Genomic DNA, 24,759 nt, shown 5'->3' on the forward strand with positions numbered 1-24,759 from the left:
TGCTCCAACAAAGGAAGGCATTTGTTTTTTCAAAGCATTAGTTTACTAATTAGTTTACTTTGTTACTTAACCGTTTTACAGAATATTCCCAAATATTTTAGAATTTCCTGTTGCAGAGTACCAGAAATTGCTTTCGGCTTCTTGATATGGTCTCACTACTATTTACAAGACAGCATGCATTTATTTATGTAGAAACATCAAATTGATTACTTAATCTTTGTTTTGACTTCAATTATCCATGCAATACTGGAACAGGAAATCAAGGAGGCTTGTTTGTCAGGATTTTTGGGTGACAAGGCAACTCAGCATGCTTTCAGAAATTTGTCATAAGGCATATTGCCAGATCAAAGACAGTAACTAGGTGATACAGAGTATGCATTTAAAATGAATCTTTTTTACTTTTTTTAAGAGATGAAGGAGGTATTTTCTAGTATCATTTATGCTTTAAAGTCGTGTGAATATGCTTGGAAGTGTTGGGCGATGTTAACTCTACTGCTGTAGCAACAGCACAAGCTTCCCTATGTTATATCACAACTCATGTTCAACCTTATGATTTATGATCACTATTTCAGGCCGTTAGAACAAACCACAAACATCAGGCCAGTTTATATGTGGTCATGAATGTGACCAGTGCAACTGCTGGTACTGAGGCAGGGCCAGCTTAGTAGTGTAGCAAATACAAAATCCCTTAAGCTATGAAAAAAGCCAACACCCTGTCAAACAAAACACATTATCAGGATCCTAGAAATACGTTAGTTATGGAAATTTCCTTTTAAGCAAGATATGCTGTTTTTCTACATCTAAAAAATCCAAACAAAACAAAAAAAGCACAAAAAAAGAAAGCAAAACAACAAAAAGGGCTTTTTTCTCAATGGTACAGTGGGATCCATTTATGTTGTGTGTCCACATTCCAGCTGTAGGCTGGTATGTACTGTTGGGTTTCCTCAGACTGACTGACACAAAGTACTTAAGTTTTTTCAGTCATGTGCTGTATTTTGGCCCAATGAGGCAGCTAATGAATACTTCAGCTGATACACACAACTTTCTTCTTTAAGTTGAAAAAGATCGCCCCAAACATGTGTGTTAAGGTCTGCTGTATTCTGTTCCTTTATTTGTCTTTTGTTTCTAAATTTGCATGAGATTTAAGACTGAAGGAAAGAGTTGCAGAAATTATATCCAACTTCTATGGACTAATTTTCAGTAAACCAGACTAATTAGACAGCATTTTAAATGTAGTAATGGGATATCAGTGAAAGAGCTAGAAAATGACGTAAACAAAATTTCTGTAAACATTAATATAGCCAACACCTAATTCTCAGAAAAACATCTACACTATCTCTAATAACAATATACTTTCACTTTAATGAAAATGCAGCATCTGAAACTTCTCATAGACCAAACAAGGACTGTCTCTGTACCTGTAAGAAACCTTTGTGTTGACTGCTTTACTTAACTTACTGAGAGAGGACAAGTGGCTTCAATTGACCATGTTCTGCTACCACTGAGTTGAGTCAGTTCAGCATTTGATTTACCGTGTTTAACTTATGGTAAGAGATGAATTAGAGTTAGCACTTCTTTTTCAAAGAGAGGAAAACAACTTTCAGCATGACATTTCTACTCCCTCAATACTGAAGGTCATTTAAATATATTTTAAGAGCCACAGATGAAAGAGGAGGTATTGCTATTTCAACAGATAGCTTCTATTTTAACCTTCTCCCTTTGGCTATGGGCCAAATGAATACAAATTGCAGAATATTGTAAGCAGAAAAAGAGATTAAAAACAAAAAGAGCAACACTTAACATTGGACAATTTGTCACCCAAATAAGACTGTGAAAAGGTTCTACTTTATATGGTGGTGTTAGGTGAACTTGGTTTGTACAGAGTCAGGATGTTCTCAAAGAGTGTGAGGTACTGGAAGTTTTTAGTCTAATGCAAAGTAAAACTGTTTTTACCTGTACTTCCTCTGCCCTGAGTTTCACCAGTTTCCTTGGGGAAAGAAATGAATGCAGCACAGATAAGGTTATAAGCAATCAGCCAAACTTTAAGAGTTCAATACTTCAAATAACATTAATTTTGAGAGATCAAGAAAAGTTGGATTTAAGAGTAATTTCTGTTCACTGGAGTATTTGCTATAGAAACTAGAGGTGACTGAATGCCATCTACAGTACAAACTTGAGCTTTTCATGAGCTTACTACCTTTTAATCTTGTCTAGTGAGTCTAGTACAACTGAACAACTTGAAATACACCTGTGGATATTTAGCATATTGCCCAACTTCAGCAAAACCTTGTTCTATTGCAGAATCACTTTTAAACATTAAGAATCTGTTTTCTAATTTTTGCTCTTTTAGTAAGTTTACCTGGTATGTATTTTTCAAATTAAACTACTTGATAAAATTTCCACAAGACAGGGTAAACTAACTGAACCTTAGCACTCAAGTACCAAAACCAAGCAGAAGAAAGGAACCAAGAGAAAGGAACTGAATTCAAATGGGATTTTTAGTCATGTCCTATTAAGCTGAGCTGAAGAGCAACATCCTGGTTCCAGCAGTAGCCTTTTATATTTGTAAATGACAACTGTAAGGTAAATAAATAATAGAATCACAGAATCTCCTGAGTTGGAAGGGACCCACAAGGGTCATTAAGTCCCACTCCTGGCCCCACACAGCACCACCCCAAAATCAAACCCTATGTATGAGAATATCGTCCAAATGCTTCTTGAACTCCAGCGCAGGCTTGATACTGTGACCAATTACCTGGAGAGCCTGTCCCAGTACCCGACCACCCTCTTGGTGAAGAACCTTTTCCTGATTTCCCACCTGAACCTCCCCTGTCAGAGCTTCATGTTGATCCCTTCGATCCCCTTGCTGGTCACTGCAGAGAAGAGATCAGCACTTTCCTCTCTGTTCCTCCTTATGAGGAAAATGTTCAGTTTAATGAAGCTGGGGTAAATGAAGCTTTAGAACGATGCCATGCAGGAATCTTAGATAAAACTTACTTTTCTGGCAGAGGTTTGGTGTAAAAAATGCTAGCCATACTCAGAGCTGGTATAACACAATACAAAAACAATGTATGTATATGATAGTGTGTGTATATTGTAGAGTTAACTCACAAGAAATACAGATGTGTAAGGGATTGTTGAAACAGGAAGAGCACAAATAACAGTTGCTAGGAAAAAGTGCTCTAAAAGGGATTTTGTTCTGGACTCCTACAGAATATATAAAATGACAGCAAGAGTGTTGCCTTCAGAATAACAAATACTTGAACATATCAAAGTCTGAATTCATTAAATGGTAGTAAATTCAGAGGAGACACATGCTGAGAAGGCGAGGGTCAGCAAAATCTTAACCTGAACAGTTTTAAGATTCAGAGGTACCATTTGACGTGAGAACGTGTTTTGGCTTTTCAACTATTATATTTTTAAAAAGGCAAAAATAACACATGCACAGAACAGATTTGAGAAGGTAAACACTGTATATCACATTACATATTTGATAGAGATTACATATTCAACAGATTTTTCTAGACCTCAAATATCAACCCTTATTTATGACACAAGAGAAAATATGATCTTTTACAGACCAACTATTTATGACTATTGAACTACAGAAAGTTATTAGTGCTGTTCTACTCCACTCACACATGCAATCCAAGGTGCAAGGGACAGCTAAACTTCTGAACTCTTTATTCTCATTATGTTTAATGTCATTTACTCATTATGATGTTGCATGCCACAAAAAGTTTTACTTCAATAAAATCACTGTCATTCATTAAAAAAGTAAGGCTATATAAAGACACTTTAATTCAGCAAAAAAAAAAAAAAAGAATTTATTCATATTGAAGCATGAGTTTCATTAGGACTTAGTACAGCTTTTAAGCAGTGAACATGAACAATGATAAGCTTACATTAGAGTTATTCTAACCTCATTGTCTCACTACATAAGGTGTTTGTTTTACTAATTTCTGCAGTTCTGGAAGTCTAAAATGAATAGAGGCTTGGCATCTATTTAAAACCTATTGGATGCCATGACTTGCAATTCTATATCGAATTGATTGTTGAGATGAGAGAATAAAAGATACTGCAGCATCAGTGTCCATAAGGCACCTTCCTCTTTTGTTTACAAAATCACTAAAAGCAGAGATTTCTGCTGGTGATAAATCAAGAGACACTTTAAATCTTTCAAGTAGGAATCAACACAACAAACACGCTGCTAACCTGGTATCTTGAAGCCTTGATAACAGAACATAGGGGCAAGAGGTTCTGATGGATGTGCACAGCAATAAAGACACACGTCTTGAACATGGAGGTGTTACAATTTCTAAAACTCAGAAGGAACTGCAGCAACTGTGACAATAAAAGTTGACACTTTATACAGTATTTGAATCCTCTACAGAAATCTAAGTAGAACTAATACTAAACAGGCTGGGAGATGAGTGGTTGGAGAGCTGCCAGGCAGAGAAGGACCTGGGAGTGATGGTGGATAGTCGGCTGAATATGAGCCAGCAGTGTGCTCAGGTGGCCAAAAAGGCCAACGGCATCCTGGCTTGTATCAGGAACAGTGTGACCAGCAGGGCTAGGGAGGTGATCGTCCCCCTGTACTCAGCTCTGGTGAGGCCGCACCTCGAGTACTGTGTTCAGTTTTGGGCCCCTCGCTACAAGAAGGACATCGAGGTGCTCAAGCAAGTCCAGAGAAGGGCGACGAAGCTGGTGAGGGGCCTGGAGAACAAGTCCTATGAGGAGCGGCTGAGGGAGCTGGGCTTGTTCAGCCTGGAGAAGAGGAGGCTCAGGGGCGACCTTATCGCTCTTTATAGGTACCTCAAGGGAGGCTGTAGCGAGGTGGGGGTTGGTCTGTTCTCCCACGTGCCTGGTGACAGGACGAGGGGGAATGGGCTTAAGTTGAGCCAGGGGAGTTTTAGGTTAGATGTTAGGAAGAACTTCTTTACTGAAAGGGTTGTGAGGCATTGGAACAGGCTGCCCAGGGAAGTGGTGGAGTCACCATCCCTGGAAGTCTTCAAAAGACGTTTAGATATAGAGCTTAAGGATATGGTTTAGTGGGGACTGTTAGTGTTAGGTCAGAGGTTGGACTCGATGATCTTGAGGTCTCTTCCAACCTAGAAATTCTGTGATTCTGTGATTCTGTAAACAAGCCGAGAATTTTCAGTATTTGACGTGATCTCATCCTGTCTCCTAATGCACTCCAGGCAAAAATGTAGTCTCACTCTGAGACAATCTATGGGGTTCAAACCATACAGAACCAGGTCTGAAGATTCTGGAATTCCATGAATACAGCTCAAGGAAGGAACCTTTTGTGTCTATTGGGGGAAATATTTCATCTCCGTGCTTTGCTTTTACTTATTTTTAGAATTAGCCTTTGAAATAGGTATTTTTCTTGTAGAAAAACGTAAGTAATGCATTATTTACTAATCACAAAGTGATCTTCAATCAGAAACTACATATCTTGGAAATATTGTTCTACAAATGGCATCCTACCCAAGCCAGAATTTCATCCGATGTTCTTTTCTAACAGTTCTTCCCTTACCCAGTCCAAAAACAGAGACCTGGAACTACAAAAACATTGTTCTAAATGTAAGGATTCTCAGGTCAATATTAAGAAGTCATATAATGCTTAAATTTTACAAATAGCTTCTAAAGCAGTACAACTGAAAGAGAAAATCAATGTTCTGACACTCAATTTAGGGAAGAAGAGAACAGAGCCTTTTTTCTTAGCCATCATATTTACATTTCACTGGTGCCTACTCTTACCAGTGCTTTTTGGATAGCCTCCTTATAAATCTATAATGCACTTGCAACTGAAATAACAAAAGCAGTTCCAGTCTCCCTCTTACAGGAAATACAGCAGAACTGAAAAGAGTGCTGTGAAGGGCAGTAGGGATGAGTGATGATATGAAGAGCTTCCATACAATGATACACTAAAATTCTTCAGCCTGGAAAAGAAATGACAGGATGGCAGAGAAAAGGTTAATAAGGAAAGACTGTTCACTATATAGGTCACACAATTACATAAAGCAGTAAGATGTGGAATTCCTTTCTAGTGATACTGTAAGTTTACACAGCCTTAAAAAGGCACTGGATGAAGTCATGAAAAAAGCTCATCTTAAATTACAGACACTCGCTCAAACATAAGCAGCCAGAGGCTGGACAATCATTCTGGGGAAAAAAAAATCTTGATGATTTGCCCCTTCTTAAGCTTTCCCTGGGCCTCTGCTTTAGACCACAGCTACCTATCTGTATCAGGTGAGACTTTTCATGAGAAATAAGATATTATTTGTCTTTCCATCCTTCCTTCTCCCTATTGATTCTCCTTCGGAGAGCACAGATACAAAAAAGTCACTTCTGGCAAAACTCAAATTTCGGAATTTGAGTGGTACTTATATGTTCTTTAACATTGCTATGATAACAGAACGGATGCTGAAGCCTGGCTGCTTGAAAGATCCAATTCCCTCTCCTGCTACACAGCATCTAATGCTTTATGGAAGATGAGGCTGTTGGTACAACTAATTCTTTTACAAGATACCGTCAAACAGTATCCAATTCTAAGCACCAACAGTACGTAGATATTGTGGTATATTTATAAATTCTTAATTAGCTATCAGATGTGCAAAAGCTCACCTTGCACAATAATATCATTTTGACGAATTGTACTTTTATTTTTCAAACTGTTTGCATGCATATTTTTTAAAAATGAAATATTTTGTATTTGTTTGTGTGCACGTACATTGAAAGAGCTTAAAAACAAGTGCTTGGCTCCTTAGAAGTGTCCCATGTAACATTACCTAGAATGGAATTTGCATTAAGCCCAAGGCCTGGAACGAAGTAGTTGCTGCTGATTCTCCCCTTATCTCCTTGTAAGAAGAAGAAAAAAATAAAAATGCAAACTACAAACCACTGCTTAGATTCACTAAGTCTAAGAATGCTGTATCTAGATCAAATAAACTCTGACCCTTGAATGGTGGAGTTGCAGGACCCAGTTTGAAAGCAAAGTCAGCAGGACAAAGTTTAATCCAGAATGCATTGCCTGACACTAAGATTCTGATGAAAGAATGTAAGTGTTAACACAATACTGCAGTTAAAGTTACACAGCGGGACCAATTAATTTGTTTTCAACAGCTATAGTCTCTCAAAGTACAGACTCTTATTTAAACTTCTTAAAAAATAATCTGTTAATTCTAAAGATGAAATTCAGCTACTATACACTCATTACGTTACCACTCATCTGCTAACAGACAGCATAATGTCTTGAAGTTTAACGGATGGTTTTGCCTCTGTGTCTTGGCGTTCCATGGGTGTTTCTGGCTATTGGATCCATTCAAAGGTACAACCAGATGTTCTTTATTTCTTTTACCTCTATGCATTTGCTCTCTGGAAGTGCTACAGGACATGTTCAAAACACTTTGTACTAACACTACCACTACTGTACCGCATCTATGCTTTGTACTGTACTACTACTGCTAATGTACCAATATTATTATTACTTTGTACTAAACCCTGCCCTTCAGTTTCAAGTACATTGTTTCCGTGGTAAGAAATGCAGACCAGAATAAAGCTTTCCCATTAACGGATTTATGTTGCAAAGACAAGTGCAATCCAGGAAAATAACTCTTAAGTTGATTGATAACTGCCAAGTGTAAAAACTATAGTTTTCTGATAACTAAGATATCTGATATCAGACTGATAACTAGGCTGGTAACTAATAAGTTTCCACTAAAGAGGGAGAGCTTTGAAGTAGCAGGGTAAGTAGTACATTTCAGTGGTACTCATTCTGTCTGAGCAATAGAGTCAAAAACCATAAAATCTTACGTAGAAACAAAAGCTCCAATAAATTTGGATTATTTCAGTGATCCAACTTACAAAGCAGGCAAACAGTTCTTGATATAAGAGAGCATGAAGGAAGCTATAGGTAACAAGTGAGGAAGCAAGTTAGAACAAGTAAGTTAGACCAGGAATCTTTCTTGGTGGGAAAACCATCTCAAGAAATCTGAAACTGTGTATTCAGACACTTCATGACTTCTCAGTGTCCAAGTCTGGCCCTTGCCCTGCTACCTTTTACAAAAACAATAATGAAAATCAGAATAATTACAAATTAAGTGCATTAACTTTGTTTCTTTAAGTTACCATAGATAAAAGCAGAAGCCACATTTCCTTCTACCACTGTGCATAATTTACACAGTTTACATAAATGTTACTAAAAAACTTTTTGTATTTACTATCTGAATTTACTTGGTGCAATTCCGTCTTCTTTTGTGGCAGTACTGAACAGAAAGAATACAGTTACATTAGTATTTAAACACAGGTGGTATCTTGTTTGACCTGTGTACTGCAAGCTTAAGCATACAACCACTTGTATAGAAAAATGCCTCATTCTTTTTAACATTCAAGTAAAACAGTCTTGATAAATGAATGGGGTAATCAAATTAGGAAAATCCGGTGGACTTTTAATAAGCGATAAATATATATATATATTTATATATAATATAAATATATATATATATATATATATATATATTTTATATATATATATATATATTTAAACAGCCAGAAACCCCACCAATGATAGAGGTGATCACCACAACAGCTGCAGAAGCTGTAGATACCAAGTTAATGGCAGTGCCAGTCAAACTGCTTCATGATTGACATGGGACTAAAAACTGCCTATAAAAGCCACTGTAAGTTCTCTGATGTTTTAAAGCAGTGGTTGCTTTTGGGTGAGAGAAACCAACTGATTGATGTCCAGCAACTTGTGTAACTACTCTATGAAGACCTCTCTCCCAGGATCTCACTACAGAAAACTGCTGCAGTGACTTGACTGGAAGGCAGACAGAAGAAAAGGTAGGATGTCCTAACTTTTGTTCTTCACACCCTCAACTACAGCACACTTAGCAAATGCTTTTGCCCATTCTTATCTGGCCTTATATCTTATATGCATGCTGGTTACAAAAGAAGGCCTGGGAAAGCAGTTGAGAGCTATTTCTGCCACTTGGCTGCAATTAGCACATGATGGGATCAGCCAAGTTTTAGTGCTGAGCATCTGAGAGGCAGTAGGGACACAGCTGCTGCTCCAGGCTCCCCACATGCAGGAACGGTTCAGTTGGATGTGGCAGACCTGGAGTCAGATAGCGGCCAAGGAATGCCAGTCGCTGCTGGACAGGATTTCTTAAATGACATGGTACTTACAAAACTGCGTCCATCCATCTACAGCGAGCCCCATGAAAACTGACAGGCGATTCACACCAGTGCCACCTGCTGTTCTGTGCTGTCTACTGCAGATAAACTTGCTAAAATTTCCAGCTTGAAAATTAAGCACCGTCTGACAAATGCACCAAATTACAGCAATAAAATCTTGACAGGCTGCTTCTCGCAGGATATTTTTCCTTAAACTCTCTCCAAGACTTACCCTTCACAGGCTGTCACTTACACAAAATACGCTTATGTATGCATGGAGGGAGGAAAGAGGAGTTGAGGTTGAAGGCTATTAACATGAAGTAGACTAGACTACACAGAAAAACAAAAGCATATTTTGCATTATGCAACTCATTCAAATGATACTAATAATTAAGAGACAGCTCTTCTAGTTTATTGAAGCAAGACACTTCAAAAGTTAAGGTATTTGGAAACATTTACCAGACCTATACAAATCGTGACTTGTTTACATCTACAGGTATATTAAAAATTGCTATTGAATTTCCAGCTAATATTCTCCTGCCCATAAATGCATGGATCCATACCTTGTCTTTCTTCACTACTTTTATTGATCAATCTAGTGCTTTTATTAAATATAAAAGTTGGAAGCTTTTGATAACTTGAAATTGATTGTTGGACTGCTATTAAACTTTAATTCATGATCTGAACAAATTTGCACTGATGCATGTATTCAGACATTTAAAAATCTGCTCATGTTATTTGACAGTTTAGAGTAACATGTTTAATACTTGCAATATTTGTTACTGGCCTTAATCTGTAAAAGGGGTTTAATGGAACAGATACTGTTGGAGCTCAACCAATAATTGACAGTTACTGCAAATAGGAGAAAAATCACTTGACAACATAACTTAACACATACCGGGAACTTAGGAAAGGGCAAACATGGTTTTTTTTTTTACATCTTAACAGAGTAAAATAATTAAAGATTGTTTTGCAGTCTTGGAGAAACACTTTATACAACAGACAAAATAAAACAGCAAACAAGATTATACCTGCAATGTATTAGCGTATTCTGACATTTATTTAAATTTACTACTTGCAGGTCAGTTTTCAGGTGTAGTTTATCATCATATTTTGATAACTGTTATGACTAGAATGAAAATGAAAAGCTATGTCAGTAGTGAAGATTTCATTGATATTGCCATAACCATTCATTGTAAAAATATGTTTCAATACCTACAGATTGGGGGGGAAAAAAAAGGCAGTGGCTATTTCAGAAAATTAAGACCTACTTCTGAAATAGATGGTTAAGTTTTAGCATCAGTATATTGTGCTAAATAAAGTCAAATATTACTAGTAAGCACAAAATCTGCAGAGAAGATTTTTTTAAATTTGTAACCTATTTTAGAAGAAAACATTGACATTTTGAGTCAATTTCTGTTCTTTGATCCAAATTGTTAAGATTTCCAACCAAATTAATTTATAGCAAGAACAAAAAGCTATTACTAGTATCTTAAGTTTTATCAACGTGACTTACGTTTAAAGTGTTTTTCCTGGCCTGTATAAAGTTGCTTTACAAATGACATTCTAAGTTATTTTACATTATGATTATCTGTACAAAAAGCCTACAGGCAATGCAAGCCTCTTTTAGAAATGCTGGTGTTTATCACTCTGCCAATGTGATTTTTCTATTGGGAACATAGTCTAAACAACAACAAAAGTTCTACAGAAATAATTATATGTCATATCAATTTTACTATAGTTTAAAAAGTTTAACAACGCTTTAAAAATTATTCTACTACTCTAGTCCCTAGTGATTTAAGGACTCCTAGCCAAATGTGACTAGGTAGGGGCAGCATTATTTCTCATAAGTTCTTTTACTTTTCATTACTTAAGTTGGTATCACAGCACATTCTTCTGGAACAGCATTATTGCCACATGGATCATGTTACTGGATAGCTTTCAAAGCCACGAGATTTTAAATATTGTCACCGCAATACATGTAAAGTGACAAGGTCCTATATGATACCTAGAGTGAATCCATGTTCCTTCCATTCTCCTTTTTGATTCCAATTTGCGTAGGCTCAAACTCTTAATTTTTGTAGAGGAAAAAGTACATATTTACTTGACTATTTAGATACTTGAAGGATAGTGTCACATATATGTTACATATTATACACTCCTTGATTTTATTCGCCATTTGGAGGGCATGGGTGTCTGGAAGCTGTGTGACTTCAGTCACTGACCGTAACAACTAGTTACTAGCAGCAAAGAGGAAAGTGGAGTGGTACCTTATCTCTGCCAACTGTAAAGGTTTGTATCCTTTGTCTGTGGTACAAATGCTCTGACCCCCTGTGAAACAAGAGGCCAGTCTTGCCAGAGACTGACAAGTGAAAGAAAATAGTAATAAGAAAATCTCCCCACACAACCCCTATGACAGTTATGCTCACGGAATACATTCCTTTATTTCTTCAGAAAGGAGATAAATAACAGCTACCTTACTTATTTGTTTGCTTATTTCTCTCCAGGTAAATTCTAAAGCAACAGAGTCATCCACTTCTCTCTTGCAATTTACTAGAAAGGAAACTGGCTAGAAACATTTAACAACGGCTGGTTAAAATGTTTCCTTAAAAAGAAGAAATTTTTAAAAGTTGATTTTTAATTTATCATTGTTGAAAATCAATACAAATTCTGCTTTACAGGTAACTAGACCTAACTTCAGGAACAGAATGGAGAAATAGTAAATGTAAATAAAAGTTTGCCCAGTTTCCTGAAAACAAACCAAACCAACAAAAACAAACAAACAAACAACAAACCAACCCAACCCAACCAAAGAACCAACCAACCCTCCAGAGCTTTAAGAGGAAGGGGGGAAGAAAAAAAAAAAAAAAAGCAGTTGCTGAAAAAAGACCACAGTTCTAACCTAACCGTTTATGAAGTAGTCAAACAACAAAAAACCCTGTTACTTCATTAAGCAATATTTCTTACGTTTACTCCATATTCTAGTTAGCATGGGCTACCCCTTAAAGAGGAACTTTTTCGTAAGACTTAAGAAATGCTTTTCACTCTAGCTTGTGAACATGTTTTCTGGCAAGTTTACACAGACTTCGCAAAGACTTAGTAAAAAAAACAGCGTACTGTAAGTTCAATTTATTTGCTATATCAGGATACACAAACTCATTGCAAACCTGCCTGGGACCTGAAAAACTCCAAAGATTTGAGTGTTACTGTAATACTGTAAAGTTTAACTTATTTTTACAGTAGCTATCAAACATTATTAAAGTTGCTTTAAGAGTCCAACTAATTATTAACCTTCTCTTTAAATTAAAGTTAGCAACCTTGCAGCTAATATTTACATACACCTGACCACAGGAATACTTTTACAGTTTCACAGAGATGGCATTGTGGCTGTGCAAAGTAATACCTCCCCAGTCTTTCAGAAATAGTTGTTTTCTTAACACTTGTTTCTTAACTTCATGACTGGCTATATATTTACTATTAATGCCTCTTACTTCAAAAATGGAGCTAAAGTAACTCTGTTTACATTTATCAGTGCTTAAGATAAAATATATACTTGCAAATTTTAGGCAGTCAATAGAGATGTTGCATTAATACTTTAATTCCAAACTCAAACTTTAGCTTCTGAATAAAATACGGTAATTTTACACTGTGTTTATCAAGCTTAAATTTGTGTATGAGGCTAATTCCTGTGCTAAAGAATTAACCTACTGAAATGGGAGATAGATATTTAAGAATTTCATTACTGATATTATTCAAAAAGGAAACGTGGCTACCCTTATATTTAGATCTATGCTTGAGAATCCCTTCTACTTTTTTCCCATTAAAAATTCTTGCCATTATAACCCCTGACAATAGCTTGTCCAATCTATATTCTATTTGATTTGTAAAGGTCACTGTCTTTTTAGCATTTACATACTGCTATAACTCAGCTTTTTACTTGGATTTCGATCTTATATTTATCTGATTTTAACCAGGAAAAAAATATTGCTGTAGTTAATTATAATTAAAGACTAATACATTGCTGAGAATGAAAGTCACATAACTAAGGTGCAAATAGGCCTGATCCCCACTGATTTTGGTAACAGCTATAAATCAAGGTACCTCTGAGTCTAAAAAAAAAAGTGTAATCTTCCTTAAAGAAAAATTGAATGGAAGAAATCTACCAAAAAGGTATCAACATTCATGAAATTTTAGATCGGATAATCTAATGTAGAAGACCAGCCTGACATAGTAACTCACATGTTAGAAAAATATATATTTCAACGAAGCAGTATTGTTCCTCCCCAGCATCCTAACTTACACCAAGTTACAGACTTAAAATCTCTATGTACGAATGCATTCTGCCATATAAGTACATTTTTTTTATATACATATGTATATATATATATAAACTCTACAGTTTATGTATAAACTCCCAGCTCAGGAGATCAAACTAGCTACAGATCACAGTGCACTGGACAGCATCATGCCCAGAGAGTGATGAGGCCCGCAGGTGCATCCAGGCACCTTTTCCCCAAAGCTCAAAGGAAGGTATATCCCCTGATAAAATACTACAGATACAGTGTCTTGTAAATGACAAATGTTGACTCAAATCTGCACTGGTAGATAAAATTATTTCAGGAAGTTCTCCAGAATGCAAAATATTCAAGTAAAAGAAACACTTATATGCATTTTCACCCTTATTTGAGACATTAAAATCCATGGTATGATGTTTACATAGCTACTTCCTTATTTTGAAGTAAGAGAAATTTCACAGCCTGATTATGTGTTCACTCCTTGAGGAAGGAAGAAGACTTGCAGCTGATGAACTAAAGGTGTAAGCTGAGGAAGATGCCAACTCAAACATCAGATGAAATGACAGCTCTGCAAGTGAGCACGCTGTATTAATGTGTTGAATCTAATTGGTAAAATATTTCCGTGTGAGAACGCTGACATGCTCTGAACAAGCTTTACTTTTCCCTTGTAATTTACAGTTGAAAAAAGCTCTGATCCTAAAAGAAGAATTTTCAGAAGTATCTATTTAGGATCACAAGTCAGTGTCCAAGAATATAGTTCTGAAAAACCTATCTGAAATGCTTACCAAAGAGATTCATTTACCAGAAATTGATTTGTTATTGACACAATACTTTTTTCCTAGCAAAGGCAAAATCTTTACAACAAAGGTAAAGAGTTGAAGTCCTCCCAGCATCATGCATCATTTCAACACTGCAGAGAAAGTTAACGCAGACACAACCATAGCAATTATTATGCATTTTTTGACCTACAACTCAACTGTGATATTGAGAATTGGAGTTGGTGAAAACTATTTCATCTGCCTTTTGATATATGATCAGGCTTTTAGATTTTGTCATTTTAGTGTCCACAATAAACGTAGATTCTAGCATTATCAGTATTAGCAATAAAAAAGAGTAACTTATAGTTGCAAACTAGTTGCAAACTTTTCAACTAAGGCCATTCTATGACTATGATTCTACAGTTAATCAGTATTGTTCTACAGTATGTTTTAAAAAATCCTACTTTAGAATCCATTTTTTTTTTTTTAAGAAATAGGTCTAAAAGCTATCCAAATGGGGGCAACCCAAAGTTCCTGCTCTCCCACATGTTGTAAGAGAGCTCCTGGAAAGCAGAAAGGAAATCACTGAATGAACCATGCGACTGGTAACTACAAATACCATGTAAGTCCTTCTTCCAGCAGCAAGTAAGAGGGCTGCACCAGGTGAAGGATGCTCACCGGAATAACGCGCGGGAGCCACAAAAAGTGCCCCATGTGACTGACACTGCTAAGTGCTGGGGTCGATAGGCAAGTGGGACATTTCTGAGTCTGCACACACACGCTTAGTTGTTCTTGGGAAAGTCTCTCTGAGTCTGCATACGCAGATGTAGTTGTTTTTAGGATAGTCTGGGTTTTCAGGTATAGAAAAGCCAATAAATAAAGAATCCGGGCTTTTTGCAAGGCTTTGTAGGGGAGGCACTGACGGATACCAAGGGCCGGGACGGGCCGGTTTCTGCCCAGCTCCCCGGCGCAGCGCTGCCCAGGTGACAAACTCGGGTTTGTTTTGGAAGGGTTTCAGCGCCACCGCCGTGCCCCGGCTGAGCCCCTCTCGCCCGTCCTTGCTCCCGTCCTGTGCCCCTCTCGCCCGTCCTTGCCCCCGCGGCGCCCCTAACCACGCACCATCTCGATGATCTTCGTCTTCCTGCCCGTCCTCTTCTTGATGGTGAAGATGTACTGGGCCAGCACCACGCCGCCCACCAGGGCGCAGAGGCTGGCGCTGGCCACCGCCCCCATCTTGGCCACGGCGGCACGGTCCATGGCGGCCGCCGCCAAGCGCCCGTCCCCGCCGCCCGGCAACGGCCGCACCGCCTCAGGCCCGGCCGTACCAAGTCTCAGGGAAAGGGGGAGGGAGAGGGGGGAAAAAAGGGGGAAACGCAGCTGTTGAAAAAGGAAAGAAGGTTGGTGAGAGAGGGTGTGGAAAGGGAAAATACCCACCGGGAGCTGGATGGTCCTCTGGAGTGCGAGTGATGTTCTGTTTCCCCGCTCACCCCCCTCCCTGGGCAGAAGTGGGAGGACCCAACCGTCTCCCCCTCCACTTTGCCAAGCGCCGCTTCCGCCGGCACCGAACTACATTTCCCAGCGCCGCCCGCGGCGGCGGTTGCCAAGGCGCCCTGGCAACAGCGCCTAAAATGGCGGCGGGGAAGGGGCCGTAACGGCGCCGGCTTCCAGCTCCCGGCCTCGGGTGGGGGCCGCGCTGCCGGTCCCCCGGTAAGGGCCGCCTCCGGAGGGGGCAGGCGGACTGTGGGCTTCTGGAGGGATGGGGAGGCTGGATGGGGAGGCTGGATGGGGAGGCTGGATGGGGAGGCTGGATGGGGAGGCTGGATGGGGCTTTGGGCAGCCTGGGCTGGTGGGAGGTGTCCCTGCCCATGGCAGGGGGGTGGAACTGTGTGGGCTTTAAGGTCCCTTCCAACCCAAACCATTCTGTGATTTTCTGGAGGTGCAGCTGGCACAAAACACGGGCCAGGAGCTGTGAGTTTTGAACTGGGATAGTGTTATTAGCGAGCCGTGGGCAGAAGGATTAGTCGTGTTTGCTGGTTCTTAAAATAGCAGCAGGTAAGGAGCAGGAAAGCTGATTTGTGCCCTGTCTGGTCAAGTTCTTTGGTTGCGTCACTAGGGCACCTTCAAGGTGATTAATCAGTAGAGGTTTGGACGCTATTTATATCTTCGTTCGCTTCTCTAAAATAAACTATTTTATGGAGGACCAACATCAGAAACCATATTTTTGCTGGTTTTCCTTGGTGAGCAAGAGAACCTTGGCTCTGTGACTTTAAAAACTTTTAAACGACTGGTTTTAGTGCTTCTTACAAAAGACTTAATAGCTTTAAAAAATTGCAACTCTCTTGCTTTTTTATCTTTTAATGTTAATCCATCACAATTAGTCTGTGAATTCGTGGCAAGATTTTTTTTAAAGTACATGATCAGAAACGTCTGAAATTGACATGTATTTGGCTTCCACTAGAGCAATGTGAAACTAACAGATGGAATATACGTAGTTGTTACCAATGAAAAAGGATATTTGTTTGGACTGATGTATATGTTAGAATAGATTGTAACAACAGTTTGTTTCCTTTCCAGTGAAAAAGAATGTCCTTGTTTAAAGCTCGAGACTGGTGGTCCACAAAGCTTGGAGAAAAGGAAGAATTTGATCAAGGCTGTCTGTGTGTTGCTGATGTTGATAACAGTGGCCAAGGTAAAATTACAATTAGCTGACTGGTTACTCCTAAACTATGCAGGTACAGGTTTACTTTTATCAAATCAACATATACTGAAAACTTGTTAGCCAGACTAATTAGTTTGTCTGCTTTTTTTAATGTGTCCGTATAGAATTAATAAGACACATACAGTACCATTTGTCTGGTATGTACCTGGGTTTCTAACCATCTAAATTCTTTCTTGTGTTCAGTAGTAGTTTCTCTCATGTTTTATTCTCTCAGTGGTAGGTATCTTTAAAACAAAACTTTTTTAGTTTGTCATGGATGCAACTATATCAGTTATTAAAAGAACTTACAGGTGAAAGAGTTTAAAAAGGAGGGTGAGAATTAACAAGCTAAGAAGATATTTACAATCAGAAAACAGCCATTTGTGTGTGGAAAATATGAGGACATTGAAATAAGTAACTCTCCATAAACCCTGCCTTTTTACAAAGTCATTAATAATATGAAAGCGAAGTCTGGAACTGAAACGATGCCTCTTTGGGGGAATATTTGCACCAGTCATGATCTTTCCTGTCAGGGAGAGTTCTTGTGTATATATTTAAATACTTGAGGCATTCTATATTAGACTGTGCCTATCTCACATCTTTGTTCTTGCTTAGTAGAGATTCTTGAGTTTGATTTCACCATTGCTAGACTTCTTTTCAGGAGAATTTCAACAAAGTTGAGTTATGTTTCTGTTTAACTTTTTCAAATGGAATTGAACTGAGGGTGTTAGAGGTAGAATGCTTTCTTAATGGAAAAATGTAGCTGATATAAAAGCAGAGCTTAAATAGCATTGTAGGAGTAGCAGTCTTTTAATTAGTAACAATAAAATGTTTATTTACACTTCTAGTAAACTAATAAATAAACACTTGTAACAAATTCCTTTGTAATAAACAGAATCACAGAATCACAGAATTTCTAGGTTGGAAGAGACCTCAAGATCATCGAGTCCAACCTCTGACCTAACGCTAGCAGTCCCCACTAAACCATATCCTTAAGCTCTATATCTAAACGTCTTTTGAAGACTTCCAGGGATGGTGACTCCACCACTTCCCTGGGCAGCCTGTTCCAATGCCTCACAACCCTTTCAGTAAAGAAGTTCTTCCTAACATCTAACCTAAAACTCCCCTGGCTCAACTTAAGCCCATTCCCCCTCGTCCTGTCACCAGGCACGTGGGAGAACAGGCCAACCCCCACCTTGCTACAGCCTCCCTTGAGGCACCTATAGAGAGCGATAAGGTCGCCCCTGAGCCTCCTCTTCTCCAGGCTGAACAAGCCCAGCTCCCTCAGCCGCTCCTCGTAGGACTTGTTCTCCAGGCCCCTCACCAGCTTCGTCGCCCTTCTCTGGACTTGCTTGAGCACCTCGATGTCCTTCTTGTAGCGAGGGGCCCAAAACTGAACACAGTACTCGAGGTGCGGCCTCACCAGAGCTGAGTACAGGGGGACGATCACCTCCCTAGCCCTGCTGGTCACACTGTTTCTGATACAAGCCAGGATGCCGTTGGCCTTCTTGGCCACCTGAGCACACTGCTGGCTCATATTCAGCCGACTATCCACCATCACTCCCAGGTCCTTCTCTGCCTGGCAGCTCTCCAACCATTCCTCTCTCATTCTTCTCATTCAGAGCCTGTAGCTCTGCTTGGGGTTATTGCGCCCCAGGTGCAGGACCCGGCACTTGACCTTGTTGAACTTCATGCAGTTGTAACACTTTATGTTTTATGTTGTAACATTGTAACACTTTATCTTTTAAAACTAGGCTTCTTTTTGTCTGGAGTTCAGAACCAAAAGTGAATGCAGCTAGTTGCAGTAGCCAAGCAATAGGGCAAAATATCCTTACGTAGATAAGTATTTTTAATAAATTCTAAAATAGGTTTAATCATACAGGTTATACCATTCTTAATTTACTGCTGTTGGAATACTTGTTACGGAGCTGAGGAAAAGATGAGTGGAGGAAGTGGACAATATTCTATGAATAAGGGACTCGTGGGTGCAAGTTTTTTTTTTTTTTGTGGTTAGAGAAGAGAGGACACGGGTAGCTGTTCTGAACTATTGACTTGAAGTCCTGTGGAACTATGCCAAACCTTTAGAGACTGGTGAACTTGGTTTGGGAGCATTAGTCAATTGTCCTTACTTACAGACAAATTCTATTGGATTTGATCTTTGTTGATAAAGTTGCCCTATATATAACTGAAGGAAATAAGTCCCAGCTACACTGTTAGGTTGTTAGCAGTTATCATGGGAGGCAGTTTTTTTTTTTTTTTAAATTAATTTTGTTGTTAGTCTTTTGGTTGTTAGCAAATGCATGCTTGTTTAAAATACTGATCCCAGAATAAACCTAGTGTGACTATTGTACTTCAATTTGGGGTAAGCAAACTGTATCAAGATCAGGTGGTCTCAAGGCCTTGCTTTCTTGTTTTAATCTGTTGACCGGATGTAGTAATTACCTGTATCTAGTTTGGAACTGCTGACACTTGCACAAATCCAATCTTAAATTTTAGCAGTTCTGCTGGTACGATACATAAAAACACAAATCCTAGTTGTTGAAGCTAAAAGTTTGAATTACTATCAAAAAACAGAAAGTGATGTTTTTCCTAACAAGTGTGAACGTCAGTTTAGAATTATAGTGGTAACAAAGGTCAGTGCTACCACCATTATGACTGCTATTTTGAACCCTTTGCTGACAGGCTTACATTGGTGAGGAAAAAAACTCATTTCCGTTAACCTAATTACTAATTGCTCTGTCTAGAAGACAGAACATAATCAGTGTTAGTTGAATCATGGAAATGTTCTTTCATTTTAGGGTATTCTTTGGAGCATTTCTGCACTAAATCTAGTTCTACACGTTTTACTGTATTTTGTAATCTCATTTGGTTATTTTTTTTATAGATAAAATTATTGTGGGCAGTTATATGGGATATCTCCGAATCTTTCATCCACATCCTGTGAAACCTGGGGATGACATGCAAGCTGAAGACTTGCTCTTGGAAGTGCAGTTACAAGAACCAATACTGCAGGTGGAAGTGGGAAAATTTGTTTCGTAAGTGAACAACAGCGCGTGTTGCTGATCATTATTTAAGGCTTAGATATTTTACTTTCATTGTTTTGGGTGGTGGGGAGTGGCTTCAGTTTCCTTATTGATGCTGATTGATTGCATCTGTGAATACCATAGTACGCATTTGGTCTGCTTGTTGAACCGTCTTCATAGGAGAGATTTTTTGCTTAATGTCTAACTGAAGGAAAATCTTTCAGGTACTTGTATTTTTTTTTTTTTTTTGAAATATATAGAACAGGAAAAAAAATTACATTTTTTAGGTGTTAACAGAAAATTTCAGTAACTTACGGTGTTTTAAGATGTAACATTGGTCAGTTTTGGGATGTTTGATAGAAGATTGAAGATCGTAGATACTAAGGAATTTAATGGAAATAAGCCTCCAGATAGAGGAGAAATACTATGGCCCTAAGGAAAAGACTCTATATTTAATTAGATATAAGAGAATCTACATCGGAAGAAATATCATTCTAAACTATGAGTCAAGCCTGTACTTACCATGGGAAGATTTCCTTAAATTTTTTTCAAGACAAAAGGCCTATGTCTGTTGGATTTTGTTCTTTAAGTACTCATGGACTGGCCTCGTGCAGAAATGATAATGCTTTGGCTTGTGAAGAGATCTAAAACTTATTCTTTAATTTTAGCGCAAGAGCCTGCTCAATTGAAAGTGCTACATAATTTTTGGGCAAGAGGAAGGTGAATAATTTAATTGATTTAGTTTTGCAAGTAGTACAAAACCGAATTTTAAAAACAATGTATGTGGCTGCTGAATAGTACTTGTCTCAAATAATGATCTTCCCATCCATTTAGTTTTTTGAAGAGTTGAGAAGTTGAGAGAAAACAGCATCTTGTTTGGAATGATTTGCAAGCTAAACTGGGGAAATAGTTGACCTGCCTTTCATACTTAAATCTGAAAAAATGTTCTGTAAGGATTCATTTTAATTTTGAAAGTAGCTTTAAATTTCGGAAGATTAGTTCTTGGTTGTTTTATGTTCACATCTAATATTCTTAAACCTGGCCAACACCTGAAAGTAATGTTGACATTTTGACAGTGATTTTGAATTTTTTATCTCATGCATTTTACTTGAAATTTATCTTAACTGTTTTTTCCTACTCCCTTTTTTTACAGTGGTACTGAAGGACTTCATCTGGCTGTGTTGCATTGCCGAAAACTCTGTGTATATGCTGTTTCAGGTTAGTTTACAGATGCAAACTATCTTGTGGTTTTAGGATCATACTAAAGTTGGATCAGGTTAAATGCTTAACTTGGAATATACAGAGTGTTTGCTCATCATCCCTGTAGAGCTGCAGTCATAATGTTCTAGCACTCACTCATGTAAGAAGAAGAAATGTTAGTAATTATATCCAAATATCTCCCAGTGGCTAATGACCTGGTGATCTGCTTGGTGCTTGAGATACTGTGATGTGTGTCTGCAATTGGCAGTGCTGGAGTCCTACTTTTTTTTTTTTTCTTGTGTTGTTCTACTTGCTCTCCCACAGGAAGATGGAGTTGATCTGATAACAACGACTTCTTACAGAAGTCATGGCATTGCTTACAAAGATTAGCTATGAGTCTTAGCTGGTGCAGTGTCTGCATGTTATGAAGGATTTGTCTGAATGTACATAGGCGTATGGTAAAACTTCTGCTTTTGAATAACTAGTGCTTGTTACAGTTCTAAAAGTAACTTACTATTTAGCATGCTAATGGTCAAATGGTTGTTTAATGACAGTTTACCTATTTTTTTTAAGTACGAAAAAATTATAGTTACTTCTTAACTCAAAAATCTGAACTTCCTAGAAAGCCAGAAGATTGGTAATGCAGCCCAGGTGAAGATAAGAGGTTAACATTGGTAAAAAGGTGAAATTACTATGGTTTTTCTTTAAATCCTTTCTTTTTCCTATTTCCTTTGTCTGGAAATCTAAGTGTTCTGTTCATGCAGTATATAAAGAGACAAGTCACAAAAGACTCTGCATTGAATTCTTTCTAGTACATGTGCAAAGCACATATGTAAGAGTTCTACTGACTATCCTTGTCTTCAAAATTCAGTAGACAGCCACATATTGTTCACCTCTGTGCAGTGACAGCTGGGGTTGCTCCCACTGTGAAAGCATAGTTTACTTCTAGGAGCAGCTTGCTTCCTGTTCATAGCTCAGTGGGCAGATAGAATCTGAAAGGACAGCATGTCTTCATAACCAAACTGTCTACTAGTTATCTTGCATGGAGACACCTGTAAAGTTGGTCTTTGTTGAGGGGTAATACTTTGAGATATAATGCCACTTCCATACTTGTGCTTCTCTGTAAAGGTACTTAAGTTTTACAGTTGTTGCCTGCCAGTATAACTTATTAAAACAATTTAATACTTCCATTAACAGCATACAACAAACAGGTCAGTTTAGAACTCTTTCTAATTATAACTTGCTGTCTATGTGGCTTAAACACCAAAGTAATACTGTTTTACAGTCCTTCAATAGATACTTCATGCTAATTGGTAAGCATTCATGCTGTGATAGTAACTTTATCAGAACTCTTCAAACTCTTGAACCAGCTCCTTCAAAAACCAAATCACTATTTCTTTATGCTTCCACAGCAAATTTCGGTGTCATAAAGTGGAATTTTACATGTTTTATACACATCACAAGGTGTTTGTTATTCATAATAAGGCAAATCTATGCTGTTTCTCCTGTATGAATGAAAGCATCCTTCAAGGCTAGCTAAAGAATGGCCTGGATCTTGTATTACCATTAGTGTGCACAGACTGATTACCTTCTTGATTGTTTTTCCTCTGATATTGCTCTGTAGGTAGATACTCATCCAGCCAGGGCTTTCCTCTATGTCTGTTCCGATCTTCTCTTGAATGTGGGCCTACCTTCATGGTAACAGCTTAAGAGCTGTAGTGGATTTTAGTTGGAGCAGTTCCCTAAAAGGTTAGCGTGAGTTACAAGTCTTTCATGGCATGTTGTTAAGATGAGTGTTGAAGTAATCTTTGCATATCTCAAGTTGTGATAGGCTTGGTTTAGATCTCATTTGCTCAAGAGATTTTTTTTTTCTTCCTATGCTGATGTAACTATTCTCAAGTTCTTTTTTGTTGTTTTTTTTCTTGTTTTCTGATATGATTCCTAAAGTGTTACTCTATACAATGAAGAACTGAGTATTTTTCTTTGTGGGCAGGCAGAAAATATTCTTGATTATTAAAAGGGGAGCTGTACCTTCAGTTTCTTTAGAAAGGCTTCTTGAATTTCTGCTAGTTCTGTGAAGGGTTCAGGAAACTAGTTTATGCAGATGCTTTTGAGAATGTGATATGTATGATAAAATTATTGCTGTCACTGTATGTGTGTGTCTCTCTTTGCACTCTTAAATCACTGCATTGAATTTCAGACTGGGTAAAGGCAAGTGATAAATGTACCCTAAACATAGCTTTTTTTAAAAAAAAAAAAAAAACAAAAAACACACAACAACTTAACTGGCTACAGCTCAATTTGAGGCAAAGACGTTTACAACTCAGCCTGTGTTGTTGGATATAGTATATCCACTGAATAAAAGCGAGAATTTTAAGAATTCTGCCTTTTTGAGTAGACTTTTTCTGATCTTAAAGGTGTGTCTAACATGAAGAAAACTATTGAACAATAAAACTTCAGCACCTTGCTAAATCTTTATACAGTAGTTAGTATATTGGGACCTTAGTTGTGGTTCTGGCCTTTGAGGATTCTTTTTTCTTTTAAGAAAACAGCAACTTCAGCCCTCGTATCTAAGTCATTAGGAATAAGTTACAGCTTTTCAGGTTGCTCTTTAAACTGATACTCCTTCTTCCAAATTGCATGGATAAATGATGTGAAATATATACTTTTTTTTTTGGGTAGGAACTCAGGGGAATGTTGAACATGGGAACCAGTATCAGATTAAACTGATGTATGAACATAATCTTCAGAGAACTGCTTGCAATATGACTTATGGACCATTTGGTGGTGTAAAAGGTAAGCTCCTTGCTGCATACTCTTTATTTGTTTACCTGTGAATAGTTGAGGGTTAACTTAAATCTTGAAAGGCTGCAGGCTACTGTTATCTAGAGGGGAGACCATCTTTCTCAATGATAATGTCTTTTATCTGATGTAGGGGGATGGGAGGAGTTAAAATGAGGCAAAGAATATTAAACACAAAATAGTTGTTTTCTTACATATTGAACAAGATATGAACTTATAAGGATAATACTGATTTTTTTTAATAATATTTTAACATCCAAAGTAATTATTTTCTTCCATGCTTTAATTCCATTTTGCTTTTCTGTAGCTTTCTTATCCCAGGTGAAGGAATAAGTCAACACTTCCATTCTCTGAACCTAAACTGAGTCTCTTTAGAGATGCGTAATACGGACTGAAAAAAATAAATAAAACTATGATTGGAAAAACATAATGGTGGAAAGTAATGCTTATGGTGTATTTGTAGTTTTGAATGTTTAATAGATTTCAGTCTTTGAACTTGTGACACAATTATGAATGCTATTTTATATTCTGATCTGGAATCATTTAGATTTGTTCTACATAACAGCAATTTCTCTTCAGAAGACAAGCTTCACTGGCAATAATGGGGGATCTGCACAAGTAATGTGACCAAGCTTTTCACAAAATAATATGACTTTACTGAGGCAAAAAGTCTTCTGAGTATATGATAAATATATGCGTATGACCCCACAGTTCTGGAGCTGTGATAATGCACTGTAAGATTATTACTAGAAGATTAACCCTAAACTCAGGCTTGTCTCTGGGCTTGAATTAAGCTATCCACA

General features: G+C 37.9%; 2 protein-coding genes across 4 annotated transcripts in view; one reads left to right on the forward strand and one right to left on the reverse strand.

Annotated features, from left to right (window-relative positions):
• Nucleotides 1-15,687, reverse strand: part of NT5C3A (5'-nucleotidase, cytosolic IIIA) — a 28,740-nt gene extending 13,053 nt beyond the window's left edge. The window contains exon 1 of one of the 3 annotated variants that reach the window (XM_032182171.1): nucleotides 15,668-15,687. Coding sequence is in view for 1 of the 3 variants with exons in the window: in XM_032182169.1 (XP_032038060.1) it covers nucleotides 15,353-15,490 (138 nt within the window). In the remaining 2 variants the exon portion in view is untranslated. Of the gene's footprint in view, nucleotides 1-15,352; nucleotides 15,536-15,667 lie in introns of those variants that run through there. The other 2 variants (XM_032182169.1, XM_032182170.1) reach the window with 2 other exon arrangements.
• Nucleotides 15,688-15,856: 169 nt separating this feature from the next.
• The window catches only part of BBS9 (Bardet-Biedl syndrome 9), a 202,466-nt gene continuing 193,563 nt past the window's right edge, over nucleotides 15,857-24,759 (forward strand). Inside the window, exons 1-5 of the mRNA XM_032181069.1 lie at nucleotides 15,857-15,940; nucleotides 16,808-16,922; nucleotides 19,816-19,966; nucleotides 21,108-21,172; nucleotides 23,837-23,950. Coding sequence (XP_032036960.1) covers nucleotides 16,817-16,922; nucleotides 19,816-19,966; nucleotides 21,108-21,172; nucleotides 23,837-23,950 — 436 coding nt within the window. The 5' untranslated portion in view covers nucleotides 15,857-15,940; nucleotides 16,808-16,816. The remainder of the gene's footprint in view (nucleotides 15,941-16,807; nucleotides 16,923-19,815; nucleotides 19,967-21,107; nucleotides 21,173-23,836; nucleotides 23,951-24,759) is intronic.

The sequence above is a fragment of the Aythya fuligula genome, chromosome 2 (assembly GCF_009819795.1).
Source record: "Aythya fuligula isolate bAytFul2 chromosome 2, bAytFul2.pri, whole genome shotgun sequence".
In the NCBI taxonomy this organism is placed as follows: Eukaryota; Metazoa; Chordata; class Aves; order Anseriformes; family Anatidae; genus Aythya; species Aythya fuligula.